An 11606-nucleotide genomic window follows, 5' to 3' on the forward strand; every position below is an offset into this window, starting at 1 on the left:
ACACACATTACATCATCGGCTGTGGCCGAGACACCGTGTAGCACAGAGAGTACTGTCTATCAGAACCGACTGACCGTGCATTCGTTTCGTTTTTACAGAAACCACGGGACATGCAGTGTGTAGTGATTGTGGGCACTGAAAAGCGGGCACGTTCACTAACTTACATGTAAAGCACAACCGACATGAGTCGATTTTATGTGTGCAAGCCCTGTATTGTGTAGGGCTGTGCTTGTGTGTACGAATGGGCACTAGGTCGTGGGCATTACGGATACACACATTACACCATCGGCCGTGGCCGGGACACCAGTAAATACATTTTCAGATTTACCTGGGGCGTCGTGAAAACGGCGTCTGTGTGCAGGCAAACGGGCATTGATGCCGATTTGGTGACTGCAAAATACACTGGCACGGTCGCGAATGTTGGGACTGTGCGAGCGAGACATTTTAGTGAAATCCGGCCGCGGCGGGATTTTAACACTGTAGCTTTCCTCGAAGCAGAAATGCGCATCCTGGCTGAAAACGGGGCTTTCCGGGACTCCGCGATTTCTTCGTGAATTCAGGAAGAAAAAGGCGCGGGTCGTGAGGACGGTAACGTACGTTCCTCTGCAGAAAAGCAGCCATCCAGCCGGTAAGCGCATCGATGCTGGTCTTTCTCCGTCGACGCTCACGAGCGGCGGGGGAGGGGAGATCCTCGGAGCTCGCCCATCCCTCGCTACCCGAAGCGAGGAGAGAACAGCAGTCGTCCTTCACAGACACGGCTTCATTTTCCTCATCCATGACGGACGCGGCGGCACACAGCGGCCCTTGTCCGTCGGTCAGAGAGTCGAGCGAAGCGGGCGGAGAAGCTAGCGGCAGCAGCGGCGAGCACCTCGTGGTGAAGGGAGGTTCCGGGCTCCGCTGAGCACGGCGCTTTTCACGGCGCGGCACTGCAGCGGGCGGAAAAGGTGCAGCTTCAGTAAATGAACGCCAGGCGAGTCCGCAGAGTCACCGTAGGCATCAAATCACAGTGATGGCAGCCGCCATCGACGAGAGCTGAAGCTGCGTGATACTCACAGGCAGGAAACACAAGCACGTGGTCCCCGTCGCTGAGCGGGGCTCTACACGAGCCACAGGAGGTGCGAGACATCTTGAAAAAGACGCTCGGCTCTTTTAGTGTGGAAAAACTGTGTGACGCGACGGCGAACACACACACAAAACACACACACATAATGTAAAGGATATTCCACGCCGGAGAAGCGCAGCAGGGAACGGCGGCTGAAGGCGGCGATGACCAGCGGCTTCAGGTAAGGGCTCGTCCTGCTGAGGTGCTTGTTCCAAACGGCTGTGGCGGCTCGAATCCAATCCAACGATGCGTGCAGCTTCGTGAATTTTAGAAAATCGGCGTGTTAGACAGCTATGCTCGTATTTATAGGCCTAGGCCACGCCTGTTTGGGCGGGAGGTGACGCAGAAGGGCGCAAAGCGCCCTCATTGGTCAGCGTCCTGGCCTCGCATAGGCTGTGCTTTTCTGGCAGAGCAGCCAATGGGTGAGCTGTATTGCTCCGCCTAGGTTGTATGCTTCAGAAAAGCGTTTTACAATATTACAAAATTAAGGATTAATTTTTGGCTTCAATCTCGACAAAGAAATATCTTTCCCGTAGCGTTCTTCGACGCAGTACGAGAGAACTCTACGTAAGAGAACTGCTGTGATTTATATATTTTGAGTTTTGCAAAATATTTTTCCAATGAGCCCGTGTTGAATTTTTTTTCAAATTCTGATTTTTGTTTCTTGTTTTCTTCTCAGTATTGATAGTGTGTTTTTTAAAGTGTCTAATACTCCATTATGCAGGAAGAGTTTGCTTTCTTTACCTTTAACTGATACTATTTAACGTCACTTTTGCAAAAATAAGGCAAACATTTATTTTAGTAAACTGAACTTGTTAGAATGTAGAGTCAAACTGCTAATGACTGTTGAATGTATCTGGTCAAATGATTAGCTTGAAAAAGATGATCGATTGAATGAGAGAGATGGAGAGAAGAGAAGGAGATCCAGATGGATACACTAGGACAGATAAAGTGAGATGAGACAGAATTGAACCCCATTCTGTCAGCACCACTGCATGACGCAGCACCGCTGGGTAAGCTCAGGGGCCGACCTGTCTTGAACAACATCTGTGATACACATCTGCGTTTTTTGTGTGAGAGAGAGTGGTTCATTTCTGATCTGAACTGAATGAGTTTCATATTCATGAGTGACGGTCAATGCCTTCTATCCACAGCTTGCTTGTGCAGTTTTCATAGCAGCCTAAAGTATCCTTTTGGAAGTTTTTATTATCAAGAGGGCCCGAGGACATCCGCGCACACCGTCCTCATGCAGCAATTTTTGTGTCCGGTGCGTGTACAACAGCGCATGTGCGAGAGACTTGAGTGTGAGTGAGAGTCCACAAGGCCGAACGTGTCTTTCCACACTCTTGGGGGAAAAAAAACGTTGAAATCTTGTACTCTCAATTGTGCGCGAGACAGAGTGGAACACGCTCTTAAAGAAAATTAAGTGCTTCTCAACTCACTAATCTTCCAAGGAGGTCACAGGATGACTTAAAATTAATTAATTATTTTAAAAAAACATCAAACTAAATAAATCCAAATGTAAATAAACTTTTAGAATATAGGTTAATATATATAAACATCCCGTTTCTTTAAATCAGGTTTATAATGCAATTTTATGTTTGAAATACCTACATTTACATTATTTCTTTTAAAAAAAATTAAACAAGCTAGTAATTAAATCTATAATGTAACATTTTTGTTATAAAGAAAGTTAAAAAAAAGACTCATACTACATCAGATCAGTAACTGAATCAACACTCTGACTACCTTTCTAAACTTTAAATAAAAATGTGTATATTGTGATATTTTGTATAGAAGATATAGTTCATGTAAAAAATCATTATATAAATACATAGCCTATATGGTAGTATAACATACTCTGTTGTGACTTTGGGTTAAAAACTAAAAAAAGAAGAATGTGCGCAATCACTTTGAGGTCTCTCGCTCTGTCCTGCATCTGTCAGTGAGCCTGTGTCCCCCTCTCACACTTTAGATTCCCCTCGTTCTTCACAGCGCTTCATTCATCATGCTGCGCTGTGCTTGCCGTTGTTCGCAAGGTCACGGTCAACACAAACGGCACAGTTCAACTTACAGCAGAATCCTGAGTGCGGAACAGGGGGTGACGTTTACGGGCAAACACAATTAAGCGGCTGTCTTAATGAATCAATAAGAGCCTAGTGTGTTGCTAAGGATAAACATGAATGCATCAGGCAAACAACAAAGCGTGATCCCAATGAAGTCATGCAGTTCCAGAGGAGCATGCGCCAGCTGAACAACTGCCATTGAGTGGGAGAAACTTTTTCCAGGTAATAGGGTTAATGATATTATTGTCCACAATATGGAATATGTACAATATGTACAATATACAATATGTTGTATGGAAGCGTGTTTCCGCCACAGAGTGAAAAATAAAAAAGGTAATTGCGACTTTTATTCTCGCAATTCTGACTTTCTATCTCATAATTGCGTGATATAAAGTCGCAATTGCAGGTTATAAAGTCAGAATTGCGTGATATAAAGTCGCAATTGCGTGTTATAAAGTCAGAATTATGAGGGGTCGCAATTTTTAAAGTCGCAATTGCAAGAAATATACTTGCAATTCTGACTTTTTCAGAATTGCATGTTTATATCTCGCAATTCTGACTTTATAATACGCAATTGGGAGATATAATGTCAGAATTGCATCATATAAAGTCACAATTGCGTGTTATAAAGTCAGAATTGTGAAATAAATTCGCAATTGCGAGGAAAAAAGTCTAAATTCAGACTTTATAACACGCAACTGTGACTTTATTTCACGCAATTCTGACTTTATATCTCGCAATTCTGAGAAACAAAGTCAGAATTGCGAGATGTAAACTCGCAATTGTGAGATAAAAAGTCGCAATTATTTTTTTAAAGGTTTTATTCTGTGGCAGAAACAAGCTTCCATAGAGGTTATATTTCTTTTTAGCTTTATTTTTATCTTAGTTATAGTTTTTATTTGGTTTAGGTTTGTCATCTGATATTTATATATTTTTATTTAAATGAATGAAAACTGTAATAAGTTTAAGTATTATTTTTAGTGGTAACACTTTGCACTCTCAAGTGTAAAACATTAGTGAATAGGTACATAATTATCACAGCATTTATTAACCTTTGATAATGTTAGTTAATAAAAATGTTCATGTCAGTTCACAGAGTGCATTAACTAATGTTAACAAATAGATTTACATTAAGATTAATAAACGCTGTAGATGTAATTCAAACGGTTCATTGTTAGCTCATGTTAACTAATGTAATTAACCAATGTTAACTAGTGAACCCTCATTTACCGTTTACATTATCGTTTTAGTTAACAATAACATCATGGAATAGCATTTTACAACCTGAACTAACCTTGCCGTGTCATAAAAGCGTCAAATTATCTGATTAAAAGACATGACTTTGAATAATAAAAGATTATGCCAAACTACTTAAACTCTTGAAAATAAAATGTTACTAATTCTCTTTTAATAATTCTCATTATGATATCGGGACAGTTGTTTCACCCTTAATTTTTTATAAAGTTAAGACTTGTATTTTATAATGTTTTATAAAGTTTTATAATTTTATCGTCTGCTAAATGAATAAATGTAAATGTAAATGTAATTTTTTAGTTGATACCCCTTTAAATTGAGTGAACTGCAATTCAGAAATAAAAACATGCTCATCACAGAAAAGGTATATTCAGGTCACTGTGCATATGGATTGCTTTTTTGTACTGTATGTTGAAATAAATTAGTATTTAGTCACCATAGGCACGTTCAAAAACGCTCTATGCATTTGTGGTCCATAAAATCCCATCTAGATAGGCAGCTGAAACGGAGCGAAGTGAACTCACACTTCTGGACCTCTCAGCAACATGTGAGGGTCAGGGAATGTTGATTATAGTGATAGCTGAGAGGTTATTCTGTCGAGTGATACCGATACAGAATAATAGATGCGCGTCATCTCCTTTCAAAACTCAGAGACAGACGCTGAATTATTCATCCTGGTTTGATGGCTGTGCGGGTCTCTCTTGCCGCCTTCTCTCATATATCGCAGGCCGTGGGTCTGGTTTACCTTAGCTAATGCCGTCAAACAAACATGATGTTCTCTGGACCTTCATTTAGGATTCCTGAGTGTCTGTCATTGTGAGAAATCGCTGGTCTTCTCCTTCAAAACCAGCAGTTATGTCAGAAAAATACAGCAAGAAGCCTAAAACTGCAAGTCTTCAAAATAATATCCTCATAAATAATGCTCAGAGAGCTTTGAATGAGGCGAATGACTTTGCTTATCAGTCTCAACTCTTCAGCTTCAAAAGTATGTTTTTTTCCGATCAATAACAATAGCAGCACAGTATAATAGAGATGGACAGATCGGCTGAACACAGACAGCTTGGAAGTTGAATTGAACAGCATCTGAAATAAGTGAGAATAAACACCTGAGGCTACAGGAAGGAGAGCTGCAGGTTTTAGCTGGTTGAAAGTCGTTTTTCATATGTTTTATATCATTACTCTGGTTGAGATTTTCTTAAAGCAATTTTGAAACAAAGTGGAGTTGTATGGTTGTTTATCTAGATTTATTTCACCATCTGCACCTGTTGTAATACATTGAAACCATGGTGCCATCTACTGGCCGTAACGTGGAAGCAATCCTGAGACAGCGAGGATATATCTGGGTTTCATTTAATTTCTGTAAGTCTGACAAGATTATGTAAAGATCATAAAAAGGACAACAACAACAACAAAAAAGCTTATTTCTGGGACATTAGGATTTTTTTTGTTTTGTTTTTTTTGCATTGCGATATTTTTCTTTTTGTAAGAAGAATTTGTTGTACTGTCTTAAAATGATATTATTAATATGTAATGAATAACGTGGAAATGTAAATTATTAATATGTTTTGAAAAATGTGTCTCTGGACAGGATTTGTTGTGTCTGATTTTCATTACTGTATTAAAGTCAATACATTTTAAACAAACACAAGAGTAAAACATACAAATACATTACAACAACGATTTTTTTTTTTTTTATGTATTGACCAGTTCTTGACTTCACCAATTCATTTTAATTGCTGCTCCTGCAGTAGACACATTTTTTTAAGCATACAAATATTCACTTTTCTAAATGAAAATGAGGTAATAAATTACAAAATAATTAAAGATAGAATATGGCATGTCACACTGCAGGACAGAATGACATCCCAAAGGTTTTTCATTTAAACAGTGACATTTAAAGTATGGTGTGACTAGAAGCCATTAAAATAAACCAGCAGGTCTAAAAATACAGCTTAACTGAAATTATTCATCTACAGGGAAATAGGAAGTGTGAACAACTGGCCAAAGCACTCATTATCTGATTAATGGCAGTGTATGGGAAGACATAGCTAATGTACTAACAGTGGTATCCCCACTTTTAAATATCACGGACTAACCTGACCAGACTTACTAACTGAATTTCATTCTCAAATTCAAACATACATACTCGTACAAACACACATGTTGGGTTTTCATGTTTTATGGGACATTCCATAGACATAATGATTTTTATACTGTATAAACTATCTCCTAAATGTGTGTGTGTGTGTGTGTGTGTGTGTGTGTGTGTGTGTGTGTGTGTGTGTGTGTGTGTGTGTGTGTGTGTGTGTGTGTGTGTGTGTGTGTGTGTGTGTGTGTGTGTGTGTGTGTGTGTGTGTGTGTTAAAATACTACAGTACTGTGCAAAAGTCTAAGGCACGTTTATATTTTCACTCCCCAAAAAATTATTATTATATGTTTTGCTGTAGTGTGCAAGTAAGTGAGCTTAAATTTCCAAACATTCCTTTTGCCATTAAATTGTATCATCGAGTCTGTCTGTGATTATTACATGAAGCAACAGAAAAAAACTGAGACTAAATCCAGAAGAACTGCAGCAACGTCTCCAAGATACTTGAAGAAACCAAAGCTACAGACTACAGTAGTGTGAAATGTTTTAGGCACTTGTGTAAAATCTGCTGTAAAGTGAGGATGCTTTCAAAAAGAATGTCATAAATAGATTTTATTAATCAATTAACTTCTATTAAGTAAATCAAATCAATATTTGGTGTGACCACCATTTGCGTTTAAAAAACGCTTTTGTTAGATACACTTGCACATAGTTTTCTTCAAGCATCTTGGAGACGTTGCCACAGTTCTTCTGGATTTAGTCGGTCTCAGTTTTGATCTGTTTCTTCATGTAATCACAGACATTGACATGATGATTTTTTTACAATGGGTTATTCCCTGGAGGTTCCAGATTTAGCTGCTCCATGTCAACTTTCCTGCTCATTGTGACAACTAACCTACGGCACTCTCAACAATACTCACAACAATATATCAAAGTAGCCGGAATAACTTTTCTCTATTTACAGATATGATGAGACACGCATGTGCGAGTGACGCATGTATGCAAATTCCCACGAAGACCATCCAGACAGGCTAAAATATAAACACTTATAATAGGCTTTACCATAGTGAATCAAAGTAAGACAAAACACGTTTTGGAAGAAGGATTGATGATATATGATATTAACATTTCAATTTTGTTCATTTGAAACAAAAAAAGTTACAGTGTACCTTTAAGTCATTTATTAATAATACTATTAAAGTAATGTTCTATTTTTATCTTCCATCTAATTATATGAGAAATATTTTGAAGTCTTTTCAAGCCTTTCATTTGCGGAGAAAGCTACTGAATCATTGATTTGACTCTTCTGAATCCACTTAAGTTTGTGTTCCATTCATTGTGTCGTATTAATATTCTAGTCTCATCTCTCAATATTCCAGAGATTCAGATGGAGTTCCACTACACGTTCCTGCCAAACACTGAATATGAGAAGACAAGCAGCAATTTAACAATGTCACCTCTAAAACGGAGTCTTTAACTAAATTTATGATGTCGCTTCAAGGCCTGGTGTATAATGAGAAATATAAATACATGTATTTATTGGACTTCTCCCCTTTTCTACCAGTCTGCCAAATATTTAAAAGTTCATAACTCAAGTCGGAAAAAAACTAAAAACGTATAACTGAGGAAACCTCTGTAGATTTGGTGTCACTTATTGAGGTCCAGACTTCACTCGTATCCACAATTAACATAGTAAACAAAAGAGAAATGATTAGTGAAGCTTTTAACGCACCTGGAGAGATTCCATATGAGAGCCAGATTGTCTTTTCCTCCCGAAACAAAATGACTGCTGTCATCAGTGAAATGGATGCAGCTCAGGTCCTGATAGTGTCGACTCAAAATAGCCAGCAAATTTCCTGTTGACACCTATTAGAAAGTATTAAATGTTAATACTATAAAATAAAAATATGACTCCTGTCCCAGCTTAATATGCAGAGACAACTGTAAGTCACTTGCCACAAGACTCAAAGTGTTTCCACAATGAAGAATAGGACAAATCTAGTGTAAAAGACCAAGTACTAAATGTGCCAAGTTCATAGAAATGTACTCTGACTCTTTGCATACGTGTTGGTTTCATGTGGTTTAAAAATAATAATAATTATGCCATTTTTAACATAAATTTATTTTAATTACTAATTAATGTGGAGTAACCATCAAGTAAAAAGTCCATATTTTCCTTAAGTCTTAAGTCATTTTTTTTTTACAAATATTTATAAAAATATAAGTTTTTTGGGAAGTTGCACCATATGACAAATTACAACCTGAACTAACATGTCTTAATATTTGATATTTTAAAAGACTCAGTGACCTTGACAAACAATCACAGTTTTATAATTATATCAGTTACACCACCCTGACATTTGTTCAAAAATATTTAGAGAATTGTGAGTCCAATTTTGAATGTATTTCTTTATAAATTACCTGAATGAGAATCATGTCAAAACAAGGTCAAATTATGTTATATAAGAATATATAACCAAAACAAATCGCCTCACCTCCCACAGGTATATAGCTTCAGCAATGCCTGCCAGTACATAGAGGCCATTAGGAGATGCACAGAGACACGTAACAATCCCAGGACACACAATCTTCTGCTGAAGCTGGTCCTGAAAGGTAATGTGCAGAATCAAAAAGTTATTCAGAGCAGAACAGCATTGTTCTGGGCATGTAGAAGAGTTGTTCCAATATGTTCAATGTGAAATTAACAAGCAATGACCATCATAGATTCAAAGTCTTAGCCGTTGAAAATGCCTTTATTTGAGAGCACATATTTCTGGCTGGTACAAGTTCTCTATTGTTCATATTTTTGAATGGTCTGACAGGTTCAGTTTTAACTACACAACAGCAGAGAGATGGTGAGGGTGAAAGAATGAAGTGTGTGTCCAGTGTTCATATATTACACCAAAACAGTTCAAACATGTCTACATCTGGCTGTCAAATTGCTTGTGCTCATGCTTGGTTGATTGGATGTAAACACTCTAGGAGTTGAGTCAGAAAGATTTGTCTCAGGTTAGGGATTTCATTGAACATACAGGTGAAACTTGAAAAATTAGAATATCGTGCAAAAGTTAATTTATTTCAGCAATTCTACTTAAAAGGTGAAACTAATATATTTTATAGACTCATTACATGCAAAGTGAGATATTTCAAGCCTTTATTTGTTATAATTTTGATGATTATGGCTTACAGTTAATGAAAACCCCAAATACAAAATTTGAATATTGTGAAAAGGTTTTCATAGCTGTAAGCCATAATCATCAAAATTATAACAAATAAAGGCTTGAAATATCTCACTTTGCATGTAATGAGTCTATATATTAGTTTCACCTTTTAAGTTGAATTACTGAAATAAATGAACTTCATGATATCAAATTTTTTAGAGTTTCACCTGCAAGTACTTCTTGTGTTTAAAAAGGGTGAAACCAGGGTCACAACACCATCATCTATTTAAACAGCGACTTAATTAATCTCTGGTGGCAATGATAACCTAATACACTGTTGCTGTACGACAATTTATTCAATATTTAGGCTACTAATTATATGTGTCAATAATGCTTATTAAAAAATGGAAAGAATTAACTTTATATTAGCAGTGATGACTCCAGTGTATATTCATCTGACAAATAACATTGATTTTCATATAATATTTATGTTTATGTACAAAGGAAAGTTTATACTTTAGGTCACATTTTTTCACAATTTCAATAACCTTTTTTGCTTTTTATTAGATGATACATGTAAAAAAGTTTTAGTTTTTAAAAAGTACGAAGCTTTTCACGTCATTTAATTTAATAAGCTCAGAAAATGCACGTGGGTGTATCCAAACAATCAATGTTTGTGATGATTTTCTTAATTCATATTTTTCCTATCCATTGTATTAATTTATGAATTGTTCCTTATTTATTTTATCTGTGAATTAATATATTCAGATATATCCATACTTCATATATTAACCACCATCATACAGAATATTCAACTATTTACTCATTATTGTTACTCATTTAGGTTTATCTTTTATTCTGTTTGATTGATATTCACGTGTAGTATTCTCCAAGAATATGTATGTTGTTGTACTCACATCTTCATACACATTAAGATAGATCTCAGTTTATTTTGTTTTGTTGTATATTGGATTATTATTATTATATTGTATATTCCAACTACTGAGTGATGATGTTTCTCAAAAACTTTTCAAAAAACAGCTGTTTGTAAGAGGTAATATATTTTATTTGGCAGCCTAATATTCCTGCTGCTCTCTGCGTTTTAAATGTTAATCAAACTACGAAAGACATAGAAAACATTTCTCACTCAGTGTTATTTTACATTTGATTACTTTATTCCAATTTATATAGCCTACCTGAAAAGCCTACAGTTTATTTCATTTGTATCTTTGTTCTAGTGTATTTATTTGTGTCATTGCTTGTAATTTGATTGTTTTTTTGTACCGTTTAATAATGTTGAAATATAGGCTATATTAGTTAGGCTTGCAGTTTAGCTGTATGTGGTATCGAAATTGGAATAGATATTTTTCACTATCTAAAATGTCGCTGTCATTGCGGCCTGTTTTAGTGATTGGTCTAGTTTGATTTTTGGCAACTGGGCGTGTTGTTTAGACCTGGCAACCCGGCTTGCCATGTGAGCTGGTCACACTCAGTGTTACACACACAACTCTTTTTAAAATTAGACTGAAGAACACTTGTTCTGAACAATTCTGCTTTTATTACTTATGTTATGTTTTGAGTATAATACCGGTGATGTTTATTTCCAGTATGCATCAGCTCTAGCGTTACCCACCTTTCTCTGGATATCCCACACGTTTATGAAGTTCTTGCAGAGTTGAGCTCCTAATATGTATTCTCCGTTCAAGACTGTTAAAGACCTGGAGGAGGTGTTACCCCCGCGATAGGTCAAGAACTCTGCCCCGGAATTAGGGTCGAAAACTGCACAGTTAAACAGCTGACCCGCTGAATCTGCGGATAGAACTATCTCTGCGGGCGCAGACATGTTGGATTAGACAAAGCGCTATTATTTTGCAAGGCGACGAGGGACGGGTCTGTGCAACGTCATTTCCGATAAAGTAAGGGACTCTGGGTATTGCT

At 37.0% G+C, this 11606-nt stretch overlaps 1 protein-coding gene across 1 annotated transcript in view; it reads right to left on the bottom strand.

Moving 5' to 3' along the window:
- wdr18 (WD repeat domain 18) overlaps positions 1-11581 on the bottom strand; it is an 89615-nt gene extending 78034 nt beyond the window's left edge. The window contains exons 1-3 of the mRNA XM_079598481.1: positions 11302-11581; positions 9003-9113; positions 8240-8373 (exon numbers count right to left, since the gene is read on the bottom strand). Of these exons, the coding sequence (XP_079454607.1) occupies positions 8240-8373; positions 9003-9113; positions 11302-11511 (455 nt within the window). The 5' untranslated portion in view covers positions 11512-11581. The remainder of the gene's footprint in view (positions 1-8239; positions 8374-9002; positions 9114-11301) is intronic.
- Between the last annotated feature and the right edge of the window lie 25 nt (positions 11582-11606).

This window comes from Phoxinus phoxinus (assembly GCF_949152265.1).
Source record: "Phoxinus phoxinus genome assembly, chromosome: 22".
Lineage (NCBI taxonomy): Eukaryota > Metazoa > Chordata > Actinopteri > Cypriniformes > Leuciscidae > Phoxinus > Phoxinus phoxinus.